This window comes from Erythranthe guttata, chromosome 5, assembly GCF_056151865.1.
Source record: "Erythranthe guttata isolate IM_541 chromosome 5, IM_541, whole genome shotgun sequence".
Lineage (NCBI taxonomy): Eukaryota > Viridiplantae > Streptophyta > Magnoliopsida > Lamiales > Phrymaceae > Erythranthe > Erythranthe guttata.
In genome coordinates this window covers 13972269-13990440 of record NC_142537.1, presented here as the reverse complement: position 1 = coordinate 13990440, position 18172 = coordinate 13972269, and the positions used below count along the sequence as shown (strand labels likewise).

The window sequence follows — 18172 nt, the reverse complement described above, 5'->3', positions numbered from 1 at the left end:
GAGGGGTTTTATTAAAAGTTTTATCTCATCAGAAGGTTCGGATTGGTCTATGTGATTCCTACATCTATGTTCTCTAAAGGTATATGGAAACGCATATTGTCCTAAGAGGAACATACGACCTAACTACATAATTAATTACATTAATTAATTATCGGGTTTTTCAAAATAATTATAGAACCTCAACTAGCATAAAACATTCATATAATGTTGAGGTACTACTAATTAAGTTGAACTATAATCAATATTATATATGTGTTCTATTAATTGAAATCAATTTAACAATTTAAATCAATTTAATTAATCTAACACCTATTTACTAAAATAGATGATTGTTGATCCAATTATCTAATTGGGATTAATTGAAAATAATTTTCCAAAAATTAAAATCAATTTGTTTTAAGTTTAATTTTAGAAATCTGAAATAATTTTTTTTTTTTTTTTTTATTTTCAGTGAACCGGTTCGGCCCAACCGGTCTGACCGGTTCGGACCGAAGCGGTCCGGTTCTGTCCGGTCCAGCTGACCCAAATCAGTGGGCCGGGTCAGTCGGACCGGGAACCGGCCTGACCGACCCGAATCCACGTGGATTCGGTCAACTAAATCGCACACAACCATCGAACCCGCCGGTTCGACCGGTTCGATCCGAACAACAAAAACCGACGTTTTTAAAAACAATTTCAGATCCGATTTTCCAATTTTAAACAATTTTAAAGCTGGAAAAATTCTAAACAATATTTCAAAAATATTTTAAACTTACGAAAACTCCCAATTACATAATACAACAATCACTACTTTAATAAATCGAACATGCATAAAATCATAGCATATAATACAACGCAATTAATTACGCAACGAGCTCTGATACCACTGTTAGGTTTCCGGGCACGCATACGCAGCGGAAAACAAAAATTTTGTGCGAATTAAACGACTTTAAAACACACAAGTACATGCCCGGTGAATTAAATCAATTAATTGCGTACCTTTGCGCTTCCAGCGAAATTAAAAACAACATACATGCTAAATAATTTAACCGAATTTAAATCAATTAACATGCTCGCGTTTAAACCAATTAACATGCCTGCAAAGATTAAAACGATTACACATAATCACATAAAATCATACGATAGCAAACATGAATTCATAGTTTAAACAAAACGAATCGAAACTAGGGTTTCGTATATTTACCTCTTGAAGCGTGAGGTAGGAGCGTTTAGCAAGTCGAGATTGCTACGGAAACCAATCCGTACAATCGGGGCAGCAGCGGTGCAGCGGCAGCAGCAGCAGATCGGCCCACGGCGGCGCGTGAGGTACACGCGCGGACTTCCGGGGCGGCGCGTGGGGCAGCGTGCGGCTTCGGCTCGTGCGCTGCTCTTCGATTCCTCGATCTTCGATCTTCCTCCTCTCGGATTTCACCTCGTATACTTCGATCTACTAAACACGTGGCACTAGACACGTAATAGTTAGAAAAACGGAAGAAAAAAAGAAGGAAAGAGACTACCAAGCCAATCGGCCGATCAACGGCCGATTCCGGCGAAACGGCGGAGTGGGCGGCGGTGTTGGCCGTGGGAGAGAGAGGCCGAGAGAGAGGTGGACGGCTGCTAGGGTTAGGGTTGAGTTGTGTTGTGTGCAAGACCTATAAATCAAGTATTTATATGTCTTGCATAAAACCCTAGCGGGCTTAAGTTGGACCGGGCCCAACAGCTTAAGTCCGTTAGTATCTTTACTTGCTCGTCTCTCTTAATTCAATGACCGAAAAATTGCAACGATTACATTTTCGGATTCATTATAACTTCCTCGTCATTACGAGTGCCATCTCTCATTTTCCAACTTTCCAAAAGTGGAAACCCTAGTTCAGTGCACTTTCTAAATTTGGAAACTTCCCGATTTAGAAAGTTCACTAATACGTTCGCCTATTCTTTTCCTTTTCTTATTCTCATTCATAATTCCAAATTACGAATGTTGGACTCAATCATATTGACTTCCAATCATGCAAAGATAAACTATTTTATCTCTGACCGTTTATTCAAAGATCTCATGTGCACGAGCAGTGTGACCCTCGATGGTTCAGGTGTAAGCTAGCCGTGGGCCCACAACTCTTTGTGGTCAAAACTCGTCCCTTAGAGTTACGATTAAGATGAAGCTCGTTTCACCTTAATCACCCAACGAATCAAGATAGGCGTCTAGCAACTACGCGTCATGATTCCCTAGATACAAATGAAGTGCCTGCAAGAACCTTCAGATATAGTTAACGTACAGTACGGTCCCTTCGATACATATGTCCCGATCGAACTAGAGGCATTGGTTCATCGAGACCTCTTTATATATTCGATGACGGTGCGATCGTTCTAAGTGTTGTAATCCTTACGTGCATGACTTAGAGAATCGAATTCTCTAATCATCACTTAGTCAGCTCTGGCCAGAGACTTGGAATGATTACAAACTTTCAGAACACACAGGACATCCAAGACTATTCTAGCGATCGAATCCCCGACTACAATGCACAGACCTCCCACTAGATTTCGGACTGCACGAACACTGGCCCTTGGGATGGTCATCGGTGGAACTCAGGGACAGGTCACGATACAGCTGGTCCTCTAGTGAAGTCACGGTGATGTCTAGGTCATAAGGACTAATGGTGTACAACTATACCATAGATATCTCTACTCGATTATTGGGAACCACTTAGAGATTTCTAGGGTGAGGGAGTTCAGTGAACTCGTCAACTTACGAGCACCCACTTATGCATGCCGATATCACAATACCGTTTACTGATGAGATGCAGTACACATACACTAAGTGCTAGTCTTAATGGGAAAGGCCGATATCCTCATTAGTGGCGTAACCCTTCGACTAGGAACACGTTTAACAGTTATAATACTTGAGTAAATATCTCACGATCCTAACGATCAATTACTGGTACTTGTAATAACTGTAAGGACTATATCTATGCTTGTGACAAAGGGACAAAGATATAGAATGCCAAGATGTTTTATCATTAATACGAATAAAGGTTCGTTTATTACAGTAATAAATACGAAAGACCACAGCCACAAGTTGGCTTGTTGGTCACCTACTCTAACAGTAACACTTTGTGTGGCACTCTAGTTTGCTTTCTCTTCTGGCACATTCCACATATAGGAATGTCCTTGATCTTGAGATCAGGAATTCCTCTTATGGCATTGTACTTATTGAGCAGCTTCAGATTTTTGAAGTTTGTGTGCCCAAGTTTCTGGTGCCACAGCTCTACTTCACTTACTCTTGAGCTCTTGCATGAGATGGCGTCACCTGTTTGATAACAATTATCCATTGATCTGGATCCTGTCAGTACACAATGATTTTGATTGTCAAACACAGAACAACAGTATTTATCAAATTGAACACGTAGATCATCATCACACAATTGACTAATACTGATGAGATTTGACCCCAATCCTTCAACATGTAAGACGTTTGAAAGTTTTGGAAGTCCCTCAATACTGAGTGTTCCACGTCCAACCACTTTGCCTTTAGCTCCTCCTCCATAGGTGACACATCCACCATTGAGTGTATGGTAGTTTGATAGAAACTCTTTAGTTCCAGTCATGTGCCTAGAGCATCCACTATCAAAGTACCATGAACCTGAAATGTTAGCATTTAAAGAAGTGTATACTGCTTTGCACATAAGTTTACCTTTGGGAGTCCATATTCTACACTCTTTTTTGGTAAATTCTACCTTTTTTCTTGGAGGTGTTCCCTGGAGTGTTGTGACTCATCTTGTACAACATTTTGTCACTACTTAGTTTCTCACAGAATGGACGAATATGTCCTGGTGAGAAACAGTAATGACAAATATATCCCCTTATTCTGGACTCTGGAGTGGTGACTGTGGAGTTTCTGCATTCTTTTCCATTTGAACCCTTCTCTTTTACAAAGACAATTTCCTTCTTCTTTGTTGGCTTGTATTTCTTCACTTGTTTTTTGAACCCTAGACCTTCATTTTTGTTGTACTTTTCCAGTGACACAATCTCTTCGAGTTTAGTTGTGCCGGTATTCATCCTCTTGATTGCTAGAGTTGCTTCTTTGAGTTCATCTTTCACCTTTGCCAGTTCAAGATCTTTCTTGGTGATACCAACCTCCAAATGTGTGATTGTATCTTTGAGGGAAGAATTTTCCTTGTTGGCTGCATCTAGAGCTTGAGTCTTCTTCTCCAAGTCGCTGAACAACTTCTTATACATTTATTCCTCATTTCTAACTGCTTCTTTATTGTATTCTGCAGTATTCAAAGAAATAGAGTTCAAACATGTATAATGACTATTATCTAACTCAGAAATTTCAGTTACTGAAAGTGTTTCAGAAAGTGTTGCAGCATCTAGAGAAACTCCTTGTGATTCTGTTTCAGAAGAATTTTCAGTGATATATCTGACAGAAAGAGCCTGTTTAGTAGATTGCTGCTCCTCTATCTATTCAGGTTGCTCTTCCTCCTCATCACTGACAGCACAAATCAGACTCATTCCTCTTCTTCTCAAGGTATTTGCACATTCATTAGCATAATGTCCAAATCCTGAACATGCCCTACATTTAATATGATCCAAGTTAGGTGGTTCAGAATTTGAACGAATAAATGAAGAATTTTTTAAAGTGTTTTGAGAAGAGGTTTGAGGAAATGTTTTCTGTGGAATAGATCTGTTCCGGGGCTGAGTTTGTCGATTTTGTGGAGAGCCATCTGGAAACAACTGTCTGGGCTTGATTCCACTTCGTCTGTATGCCCTATTGAATTTCTGGATTTGAAATGCCACATTGTTGAGACATTCATCGGCATCATCATCATATTCCGTAGCAACTTCTTCCTTTTCTAGTTCTGCCTGGAGTGTATTTGAGATAGCCTTACCTTTCTCCTTTCTTTGATCTTCAGAGTTCATCTCTCTAGATTTTAAGCTACCAATTAGGTCGTCCAGACGTAGAGATGATGTGTCTTTGGCCTCCTCAATAGCAGTAACTGTCATGCTGAATCTTTCTAGAAGAGTTCTCAATACCTTATTCACCAGTGTCTCGTTGCTCAAAGGACCACCTAAGGATTGAAATTCATTAGCTAAATCAATCAATTTCTCATTGTACTGAGAAATTGTTTCAGTTTCTTCCATCCTTAATCTCCCAAATTTGGAAGAAAGTAATCTGAGCTTAGTTCTTCTGACACTGTCTGATCCTTCACAATGTAGCTGAAGAACCTCCCATGCATCCTTCGCAGAAGTGCACACTGAAATCAATTTAAACATTGTTAAATCTACGGAATTAAAGATTGCATTTAACGCCTTTGAGTTTTGATTGGCATTTGATAGATCGTCTGCTGTCCACCGTAATTCTGGTGTTGGAAATACATCCCCATCCGCATCTATGATTGTTGGTGGCTTCCATCCAGTAAGAATAGATCTCCAGGCTCTCTCATCAATGGCTTTGATGTACGCCCTCATCTTGACTTTCCAGTAGGTGTAGTTTGTGCCATCAAGTACAGGAGGTCGCATAGAAGCAGTCATCTGAGTATCCATCACGAATTCGTTTCTGTAAAAAAAATAGGAACAAACACTTAGTATACGTCAAGTGTTGGCTCTTGATGCCAATTGAAATAATTTATGGTCCTGAATTCGTTTAATACAAAGATGTTATCTTAAGTGTTATGACACTTGAGAAAACATGCAGCGGAAATATAAATATATAAAGACATTACTCAGATATAAAAATGTTCACAAGTAAAACTTGTGAACTTGCCCTTTACAGGACGAAAAAATTATATTAAACAAACAGTATTCCAAGAATACAAACAGAAGATGTACGAAAACTTCTTCCTTATGAATGAGTCATTCTCATGATCATTCTTACATTCAAATCTAGAAACAAAAAGAAAATTATTAAAAGTTCTAGATTTCACAGAATGTACTCGTGAGGAGTACGTACAACAGATTCTAGAAACACACTAAAACTCGCATGAATATTCTTCAGCACTCGGTTTTTGTTTCTTCGAAATCTGCATGTTTCTTGAGTCTTGAGTTTGGTATTTATAGACTTTCCAAGCTTCCACTTCTCAGCCCATGATCTGCAAGAAAACCAACTACAAGAGCACTCAAGAGCACTCTAGAAGTTAGAAAAATATCCACAATTAAACCCACTAAGCACTACTTAGCCCACTAAGTCATAACACTTAGCCCACTAAGTTATAACTAAAATTTAGTTTGAAAGTAAGAGAGTTAAAAACACTTTTGTGGAAAAACCCACGTGTTTCAGTTTTTTTATTAAAAATTTTTCTAATACTTTGTATTGCATATCAACCATTCATTTTACTATTTCAAGAACTTTTTTAATATCAAATATTTGTTAAAACTCAATGCCCCGTGCATCGCACGGGTGAAATACTAGTCTATATTATATATAAAACTAAGATATACAATAAAATTTATCCCCACTTCAGGAGATTGAGTCCACATTTTTTTATTAATTTCAAAATAACCCTACTTACCATAATCACCATATTATTATGTAATTGATTTCACATAATTAATTTTCAAATTTTATCTCTCCTACATGTCAAAATAGTGTCTTTTTATTGGTTATTGAGTTTCCTTTTTTAATTCATAATAAATACGTAAATATATAAATGGACATAATTCTTTTTTTGGGTTAATTAAATTTTATACACAATATTATATTAATTGCAAAAAACAACTCAATTATCATAATCAGCTATATTATTAATTAATTAATTTCACATTATTGATTTTCAAATTTTATCTCTCCTACATGTCAAAATAGTGTCTTTTTATTGGTTCATGAGTTTTTTTTTTACAATATTTTGATTTAAAAAACGTAGGACTTAATTGCAATTTTTATAATTTCACAATTGAGTAAATTTTATGCACAATATTATATTAATTGCAAAAATACCCACTTACAAAAATCAACCATATTATTAATGAAATAATTCCACATTGTTGGTTTTCAAATTTTATCTCTCCTACATGTCAAAATAGTGTATTTTTATTAGTTAATGAATTTCTTTTTTTTATAAACAATAAATATATAGATTAAAAAAACTTAGGACTTAAATGCAATTTTAATAATTTCACAATTGATTTGATTGGTTATTGATTTGAAAAAAACGTATGAGCTTTATTATATTTTCCTTATTTTCACATATTATTATTTTTAAATTAATTTAGATAAAATAGGTAATTATATCAATTTACATTAATTACTTTATTTGTTACCTTTATTACATTCCCTAACTCTCCTATAAATTACCATTCAACACATTAACTTTCTTCAACTTTTTCACATACATTTTTTCTGTTTCGAAGATATGGAGAGAATTCTTGAAAAAGAATTGCATTGGTATCACCTACATGCAATGGTATATTCATTATAGTCCCTTTTGTAGTATATCAATGAATTATTGCTTTATTTGTATTTGATTTCTTCATTCAATTCTATATGCAGCCTTTGAGGAATGCTTTTGTTGAAGCTTCTCGGTTGACATGATTGTCTACTATCAATCTTCGCTACGAGGATGATGGAAATCATTTTCAAGTTGGTGTGTCTTCGCAACAAAAACGTGGAAAAATGTATTTGCTGTTGTCGAAGGGTTGGACAGAATTTTGTAAGCTTTATTATTAATAATATGAGTTGCATCGATTTTTAAATAATTTTGATTTCCTTTATTATGTTTATCTATCATTTGTAATTTATACAAATATATAGATTACTTAAATCGAATGTATATACTAGCCATGTTATGGCTGAAAGAGCATTGTATTCCCGTAACATAATTGTATGCATCCACACGGAAACGACTACCCATAAGATTAACTAAATAAATATATAGAAACGATAAAGCAATTATAATATATTACAAAAAGAGCCACAAAATTGGGCCAAAAAAGGAAATTTAACAATATCTAAATAACAAATGTTATAGATATGTATTGTTTTTGTAATTTATACAGCTAATGTTATATGCATCAAAGACCATATTAGGTTAATATTTATCGTTAAAAAATATTGTATATACTATATTTTTCATTTTAATACAAAACCCATAATATATCCAACAGTTATATGTAAAAGTGTAAAATTATGTATAAAATTATATTTAATTGAATAAAATGTTAAGGACTTATTAGAGGAATATATTTTAGATATGGGACTTAGGAAATTTTTTAAAGTGGATATATTTTTATTGATATATGTTAATAAAAGAATTAATAGATTACCATGATAACAAAACAATGAATGATCATGTACATTAAAAAAAGTCAATTTGAGCAACATATATTTTTGTTACACGTTTTTTTAGTTTATTACACAAATAATAATCGATATATATATATATATCTATATATATATATATATATATATATATGCATATGGATATTTATTTTTATATCGATATTTTTTCAACAATATAGATTTTATTTCTTTTATACTAATTAATATTGATGCAATCTTTTATATTTATATAGCTGATCTATGATTAATATAGATTAGGAATATAAATATATGCCTAATTGAAATTTGTGCAGTTTATTTATAGGATATTGTTTACTTTTAGTTCATTACATGGAATATGATAATTTATTAACAATAATTTACTGTAATTTAGGAACTATTAAATATAATTATATTCCATTTAATATAAAATAGGAACTATAATTTTATTACTATTATTGTATTCCAAATATTATGATTTAGGAACTATTAAATCTCATTATATTATATATATACGGTTCATTTCAATATATAACCAATATATACTCAATTTTAAATCGGATATTAAATCTATTTTAATATAAAATTGCTATTTATTATTGAAAATTAGGTAATTATGTTTCATTAAATGGAATGTGAGTATTTATTGCAAGAAAATATTTAGTACATTAAGTACTTTTCTAACATGGTTACAAAATATTCAAATCAACCATTAAATTAGCAACCAATTATTATAATTTTTGAACAATTAATTATGACCATCTTATATATATACACGATTTATTTCAGTGGTTGTCTAAAGTGCAGAAAAATAATATTCTTCATCTAATCATCATTTAGTCATCGTTCTCTTTTTCTGAATATTGAGTATAATAGTATTCTTACAATCCGAGCCACGCAATACGGTACGTGACATATAAGATGGATATTTTGTATTTAACTTTGTTTTTTTCAGATATACAAAATACAACAAATAATTATGAAAACATTACAACCATAAAAAAGATTGCAGGTTTTCCAAAGTCCTACCCGTTGACTGTAGAAGGAAGGAACTCAGATGAAAGAGAACCACTGCCCGGGAGATATGTCTGACAATAGTACGTCATATACAAAATCTCAATAACTTTTTTTTAAAAATTAACAATTATATATACATACCTGGTTTTGTAGTTAATGAATGTTTACTTTTAATATTTATTATTATATACGCTATACTGTATTATTCATCAATATAAATGTGTAGGTTATATTGACAAAGGAAAATGCAAAGAAATAATGAGTGAACAAGTTGCAAGCAAACGAGGTAAATGAATCGTTACTGGACAAAAGAAATTGCTTGGTGACACCTTCAAGGGAATTAATCTTGATCGAAGGCGTGATAACTGCGTTCTAACCTACATATCCAATGGTTAGCAATTCAACTATATAAGGGTATTCCGTATTTATGAATATATATTATATGGTACGCATGTATGAAATCTTATTGAATGATCTTAATGGATATGTACATCTTCTTCATATTATAAGAAGAAAAATATTTTTGAACTACAAGTATAAATATCTAATTTAATTAAATTTATATAATGAATTTAATATATATATATATACATATATATATATATATATATATATGGGTGATCATTCAGACCGGATGGGCCTATAAAAGACAATAATCGGATTCCACTAACAAACTGACACGTGGACATATCTCAAATTTCTCTTGGCAATATTATATAACAAGTGAATTTGCCCATTTAATACAAAACACAAAAACTAATAAAACATAAAACTTTTTCTCCAAAATCATTCAGCCAACAACAATTTAGGAAAAAAATATAATTGTTCAAATTATAAAAAAATTACTACAAAAACCCGAAACCTGAAAACCCGAAAATTCGAAATCCGAAAACCGAAACCCGAAAACCGAAAACCGAAAACCGAAACCCAAAAACCCAAAAAAACCCAAAACCCGAAAATCGAAACCCGAAAACCCAAAACCCCGAAAAACCCAAAACCCCGAAAAACCCGAAACCCCAAAAAACCCGAAACACCCAAAACCGGAAACCCCGAAAAATCCAAAACCCCGAAAAACCCAAAACCCCGAAAAACCCAAAACCCGAAAACCCGTCCGTTGAACATAAGGTTTTATATTATTATTATTATTATTATTATTATTATTATTATTATTATTATTATTATTATTATTATTATTATTATTATTATTATTATTATTATTATTATTATTATTATTATTATTATTATTATTATTATTATTATTATTATTATTATTATTATTATTATTATTATTATTATTATTATTATTATTATTATTACTACTACTACTACGTTAGTTGTTAACCCTTTTTTGAAATGTTAGTGTTAACCCTAAATTTACAATTATGGTAATTTAATTTAGTTTAATTAGATTTAGAGTTTGTTAATTAAATTATCCACGTGGCATAATATGAATAGAATCCGATTATTGTACATAATCAACTCATCCGGTGAGAATTTAAACTCTATATATATATATATATATATATATATATATATATATATATATATATATATATATATATATATATATCCACATATAATTAATATTCATGTTTTTTATGTGTATTCCACAGTATATAGAAGTCATCACTCATCTTTGGAACATGTTGCAAAAGAAAAGGCTAAAGGTATTATTCCTAAACACACAAAATTTCTAGGTGATGCTTCAAATCCAGTGAACATGGATCAAACACAATCGAGTTACGTTAATCAATCGTTCAATTGGTTAGTAATTAAATTTAACTTTAAATACACTAATATCACAAACTACTCAATCATATAGCTTTTTTTTTAATTGTTGTCATTATTTCGTATAGGTCATAACTAACTAAATAATATTCTCCCAATATCCTTGCACATATGCTGTCAACAGTGTACGAAAAAAATCATTTCCAACATATACAGAAAAATTGACTAAGAAGAAGAAAGGTATTATATCAAGTGGTTTTTATTTTTTATTTTTTATTTTTTTTACAATTAAAATGAGCGGCATTAATTAAATGGGGACTAATTGTGGTGTCGATTCTATATTAGACATTAATACTGTTATCTTTGTACAATTATCGCTACATAATTATAAATAAATTTTATAATAAATAGGCTATTTTGTTATTACGACATATGACGTTGAGTACTATCACAATGGTGTATCTACATCATGTGAAGATCCATTCCAAGTTACAAAATCCTATTATGAATAAAATAAAATGTGCGATCTTTTTTTTTTTTTGAGTAATTTTATGCCTGAGTTTAAATGATTAAGTGTGCAATACATGTAGACAATGTATCAGTTTTTTCTTTAATTTCGATAGAAGCTGAATGTTTACTATTTTGTTAGTTGTACCGTGCAGAATGTAAAGAAGATGTCAATGAGTCATAAAACAATAGACATTGTAACACGTGTGCTGGATATGAAATCAGTACCCGCTATGTTGGTAGATGGGAATTTACAGACGGTAAGAGACATTTCTTCCGACAGCAGAGGTAATTATCTTTGTCATTATCTCATAACGTATCTCATTGTTATGCGTTATTGTCAGTATATTTTTCAATTATAATGATAATTTGTTGTTTTTAAATGTAAATTTTGAATATGTCTTCAACGATGAGAATAGTGACGATGTAGTTGACGATATTGGTAAATATTATTTTAATCTAACAACTTTTGATCTTTACATTATTAATTATATAAATTCATTGCATTAATTTTTTTAGTAACTAATCTTATGTAATTAATTTTGGATAGATTATGAAGATCTTGGAGACCAGACGTATGAATGTCCGTTTTGCGGTGCAATGATGTGGTACGAAAAAAGAATTGAAAAGCACATACAAACATTCATGCCCAAATTTGGCCTATGTTGTATGTCCGGGAAAGTCCAGCTCCCAAAAATAAGAGATGAACCTCATACACTTAAACAATTTAGTGTTTGGAACTGATCGAAGGAGCAAACATTTCCAAGAGCACGTACGATCGTATAATATGATATTTTCTTTCACATTTCTATTACACGTCCATACATCTATTAATAACGGATCTGGTCCATACACATTTCTATTACACGTCCAAAATTACCATCTACTGGGCAGTTTATTGCCGAAAGAAGGCACTAGGCCTAAATTTGCTCAGCTTTACATTTTTGACACAAAAAATGAGATTCAGAATAGAATTGATGCCGCCAGATAAAATTTTGGGAATTATATTCCTGTTTCTAAAGAGTATAGAGCTTACAAATTATAATTACATTTTTTTTTTGTTTGGCAGATCCGAAAATCAATCTAATGATCTTGGCCCAGCCATCGTTGCATCGTTGAAAGATATGGTTGATGGTAACAATGTACTTGCACAGTCGTACCGTGTTGTTCGAGATCGGTTTTCCGATTGGCCATCAAGGAGTAAAACTTAGATTGGTAAAGAGTTGCAGTACTGATGGCAGGACGTACAATCTTCCTAACGCAATTGATCGTTGGGGACTTTGACACACAAGAGGGTGTTAGGGATATTGTAGTTGAGACACGCTCAAATAAGCTTCAACGAATCAGTGAGCTCCATCCTCTTTACTTGCCTCTACAATATCCTCTTTTATTTCCTTACGGTGAAGATGGTTATCGAGACAATATCAGTTTGAGAGAATCTTCGTTTGCTGATAATAGAAAATGGAGGAAGGTAAGCATGCGAGAGTTCTTTGCATATCTAATCCAGAAACGGCGTGGATAACATTTGTTACTTTTGCATTCCAAGAAGTTATTTCAGCAGTTCTGTGGTGATGGATTTTCGATGGTAGAGTCACAGAGGTTGAATTTCATAAGGTTCAATCAGGATCAACTTAGGGTTGACATGTACAAGGGTATCGAAGAAAAGATTTTTAAAGGAGAACTGAGGGTAAATCAATTGGACAACGCATTATAATTCCAGGGTCGTTCACCGCAGGTCCAAGGTATATGTTTAACAACTTCGTTGATGCTCTTCAAATATGTAACTGGATTGGATTTCCAACCCTCTTCATCGCCATCACATGCAATCCTCAATGGCCAGAAATAAAAAGGGTGTTGAAAGATACAAATCTCAGGCCGGAGGATTGGCTAGACATTATTTGTCGTGTGTTCAAGATGAAGCTCGATAGTATGATGACATAAATCAAGAAGGGTTGTATATTCGGACGTATTAGAGCACGTAAGTATTTAATTAGATCTCAGTTTATAATTATACATTTACTACATTCATATAAATTAAAGAATTTGCTCATGTGTGAGTTTAACTACTTATTGCTTCCTTAAAAAAATTAATGCATATTTTTTAATACCATATGTTTATATCTTCTATGCAGATGTATGCACAATTGAATTTCAAAAACGAGGTCTACCGCATGCACATATTTTATTGTGGTTGCATAATGACGATAAGCCCAAGAACCCAGAAGAAATTGACAGGATCATATGTGCTGAAAATCCTGACGAAGAAAACGACCGAAAGATGTACTAGTTGGTGGAGAAGTATATGATACATGGACCGTGTTGTCAGGCGAATTTGAAATCTCCATGTATGAAGGATTGAGTTTGCACGGAGCGATTTCCAAAGCCGTTTGTGCAGCGCACTGAATCAAATGTAGATGGTTTTACTGTGTACAAGAGAATGGAAGATGGCAGAACAGTTACGAAGAAGAAGACTACTCTTGACAATGGTTTTGTAGTCCCGTACAATCGTATATTGTTAAGTAAATACCGATCTCACATTAATATAGAGTTATGCAACCAGAACAAGTCAATCAAATACATGTTCAAATACGTAAACAAGGGGCATGACCGAGTTACGGCGGCATTATATGAAACACGCAATACAGATGGCGGTGCTGAGATTCGTGATGAGATAAAGATGTACTACGACTGCAGATATCTTTCGGCATGTGTATCAATGTGGAGGTTGTTTAATTTTGATATTCATTACAGAGACCCGTCTGTAATTAGGCTAAGCTTTCATCTCCCCGATCATCAGCCGCTTGTCTTCAATGTAAACCAGTCATTACAAAGTGTGCTGGATAGGCCACCTGCCAATCAAAATATGTTCCTAGCGTGGTTTGAGGCCAACAAGAACTATCCACATGCTAGGGACTTGAGGTACGAAGATTTTCCACAATAATTTGTATATAAAGAGGATTCTCGAACTTGGGCGCCAAGGAAAAAATGATTTTCTATTGGTAGGCTTGCGAATGTTCCCCCTGGAAAGGGGGAAGACTATTACCTTAGGTTGCTACTTAACATTCAGAAGGGATATACGTGCTACGTGGACATCAGAAAAGTTTTTGACACCGTCTACCCTACGTTCATGGATGCATGTTATGTGTTGGGTTTGATAGATGACGACCAAGAATACATAGATGCAATAATATAAGTGAATACTTGGGCACCGAGGGATTATATAAGAAGGTTATTTGTAGTTATGCTTCTTTCCAATAGCTTAAGTCGGCCCGAACATGTTTGATAAAGTTGTTGGATGGATTTGGCGGAGGGTATTACTTACAAACAACAACGTCTTCATAATAATCCAGGTATGGCAATTTGTATAGCATAATATTCAATTAGATTTTAAATATTACTCATTCTTTTAATATTGTCTCTTTTCGTTTTGAACTTAATGCACATAATTTATCCATTTTTTTTTTGAAGATTTACATATATCGGATGAAAGCTTGAAAAACTATACTCTCACCGAAATAGAAAAAAGCAATGGTAAAAGCCTGCAAAATTACGCGCCCATGCCAGTTCCAATCGAATTCTCAGCGGGGGACACAGTAAACATATTGGTGTTAGATGAACTGGATTACGACTTGTTTGAAATGGGTAGAGAACTTCAAAGGTGTCTTGCTTGAATTACAGACGAGTGAAGAAAGGTTTATGATGTAGTCATGGATGTTGGATCCAATGACCGTGGTGGAATGTTCTTTCTATATGGCCATGGTGGAACGGGAAAGACGTTTCTATGGTAAACTCTTTCGGCTGCAGTTCGTTCCAAGGGAGAGATTGTAATTAACGTTGCATCGAGTGGTATAGCATCGTTATTGCTCCCCGGTGGAAGAACAACTCATTCTCGATTCGGACTACCCATAAATGTACACGAGAGTTCCACCTGCAGCATATCGCAACAAAGTCCACAGACGGAGTTGCTCATAAGGGCAAAACTTATTATATGGGACGAGGCTTCTATGATGCATATATACTGTTTTGAAGCGCTTGACAAGACAATGAAGTCAATATTACAGGTTGACAAACTCTTTGGTGGTAAGGTGGTTGTTCTTGGAGGAGATTTTAGGCAGATTTTACCAGTTGTGCTCAAAGCATCAAGGCAGGACATAGTACATGCTATGATAAACTCCTCTCCGCTGTAGAATTTATGTCGTGTCATGAAGTTGACTAAGAACATGAGATTGCAGTCATGCTCTTCTCTATCTAACGTGGATGAGGTGAAAGAATTTGGAGACTGGATACTGAAGGTTGGTAATGAGGATGATGGGGAACAAAACTATGGTGAAGCTTCGATAGAGATTCCCGATTACATGTTGATTGGTGATTCAGAAGATCCATTCAGAGACCTACTGGAATTCATTTACCCGGATTTGTTGAGTAACATGTATGATCCAGATTATTTTCAAGGGAGAGCAATTCTTGCACCAACTAATGAATGCGTCGAGTCTGTGAACGATCACTTAATGTCTCTCATTCCAGGAGAGGAGAAGGTGTACCTGAGCTCAGATAGTATGTGTAGGGACGAGCAAACAATGGAGGATAATGCATAAATTTATTCGACTGAATTCCTCAACACAATAAGATGCTCCGGACTTTGTTCTCATGCGTTGAAGTTCAAGGTTGGTGCACCCGTTATGCTAATAAGAAACATCGATCAAGCTAGAGGATTGTGTAACGGGACCAGACTTCAAATTATTAGAACTGGCATTCACGTTCTGAGTTGCAAAATTCTTTCCGGAAAAAATATCGGTGACATGGTGTTCATTCCTCGGATGACTTTAATACCATCTAACTCCGGACTGCCAATTAAATTTCAGAGAAGACAGTTTCCGTTGATTGTTTCTTTTGCAATGACAATCAATAAAAGCCAAGGTCAAACTCTTCCGCATGTTGGTTTGTATCTTCCTAGGCATGTCTTCAGCCATGATCAACTATATGTTGCACTATCCAGAGTTATGAGCAGAGGTGGCATTAAGATATTCATCAAGTCCGATTCGGGTGAACTCACCAATGTTACTAGAAATGTCGTGTACAAGGAAGTATTTCATCGAATTTGAAGGTAGAAAATATTTTCATATTTACCAATTATTCATGTAACATGTCTTTTTTTTAACAACTTATTCTTTGGCAGGTGTTTCTTCTCTATATAATTTCCCCCGTGCGATGTTATTTTCAGTCATGTCTCTACGATGCTCAGTGCAAATCTTATTATCTTTAAGATTTATTTTTGACGATGTACTAATATTTAATATTATTCTTATGATGTAACTATGAAGAACATGATACTTAAAACATATTTTTAATATTGCTGGTCGCGTTTTGTATCTAAATTCAATGAGCGTAATAATTTATATATGCATAAATTTATTTTTCAGACATGTATTTCCAGTTAAAAATATGCCGCCCCGTGCATCGCACGGGTGAATACTTTATTAGGTATCTTAAAATAAAAAAATCATGAGTAATATACGTCCATTAGTTAAATGAGTAAAATTGTTTGAAAAACAAATCTCAAAAAATACATATAAACTTGAAAGATTGAAATTAAACTCAAAACATTTAGAATAATGTAATTCTTTTATTGATGGAATAATGTAAATATTGGAACTTTCATTATTTCTAATAATTAATATTGAGTAATATTAATTAAATTATATAAAGATTAATTTTATTTATTTACTTGATCATAATTATGAAGTAAAGTGAATGAAAATTGTCTTGATTAAATGATTAAAGTTCAAAAGATGTGCGCTCGATGTGATCGAGTGATAGGACTAGTTTGGGTTTAGGTGCCCACAAATATTACTTTTGGGGACATTTAGTAATTAGTCAAATTAGTTGACCCAAAATCTAAATAATAAAATATTTGGCCCAAACCAAATATTTAATTAATTGGCTCATCACCAATTAATTTTCCTACGCTTTGAACTCGGTAAAAAGAACAGACACAACATTTTGCTTCTTCTTCCAACCATTGCAATCCTCTATGGAATTTAATCGGCAATTAAGAAATAGTTCTTCACATTGTTCTTTTTCTTCGTCAAAGTTCCGTTCGTTGTTCAAGTTTACCGTGATGCCTCATTAAAAACCTTAAGCCAGAAAACCCAGTGGGGAAAACCGATCAGAAGGGAAAAATAGTGCATGACTCAAATCCAAGTCGTGTGCATAATCTGCCTCGTTAAAAATCTTAGCTGGAAAACCCAATGGGATGAAAACCAATCGTAAGTGAAAAAAGAGTGTAACGCACTTTTTCTCCCCTAAATTGAGCAATATAAGCCCTCAAAATGAGGTGTCAACCAATTTGTAGATTGTCTCAAAAAACCTTGAGCTGGAAAATTTTATGGAAATACCAATCCAAAGGGAAAAAGAGTACAACATATCATAGCATTATGTACTCACCCTGAAACAAATAATCAAGGTTGTAAAAAGCGGTAATCGGGTCGGAGGCGGTCAGGGACCGACTCACGATTAATCTGTGCGGCGGTGATTAATCGGTGATAAATCGGAAATAAATCGGTTTTTAAAATTTAATATAATTTATTTCTACATATTATTTATAAATACTCAAAACATAGATAAAAAATATTTAAACATAGTTATATCTTCATCATGTATATATTCTAATAACATAATAAAATTTTAATA

The 18172-nt window shown here is 33.6% G+C and overlaps 2 protein-coding genes across 2 annotated transcripts; both read left to right on the top strand.

Annotated features, from left to right (window-relative positions):
- Positions 1-12716: 12716 nt before the first annotated feature.
- LOC148770693 (uncharacterized) lies at positions 12717-15669 on the top strand. Its single transcript, XM_088818004.1, has 5 exons — positions 12717-12953; positions 13044-13169; positions 13878-14401; positions 14486-14631; positions 15287-15669. The coding sequence occupies exons 1-5, from the start codon at positions 12717-12719 to the stop codon at positions 15667-15669; spliced, it is 1416 nt and encodes a 471-aa protein (XP_088674130.1).
- Positions 15670-15702: 33 nt separating this feature from the next.
- Positions 15703-16077, top strand: LOC148770692 (uncharacterized). The gene has a single exon (XM_088818003.1). It carries the CDS (start codon positions 15703-15705, stop codon positions 16075-16077), a length of 375 nt encoding a protein of 124 aa, XP_088674129.1.
- The last annotated feature ends 2095 nt before the right edge of the window (positions 16078-18172 follow it).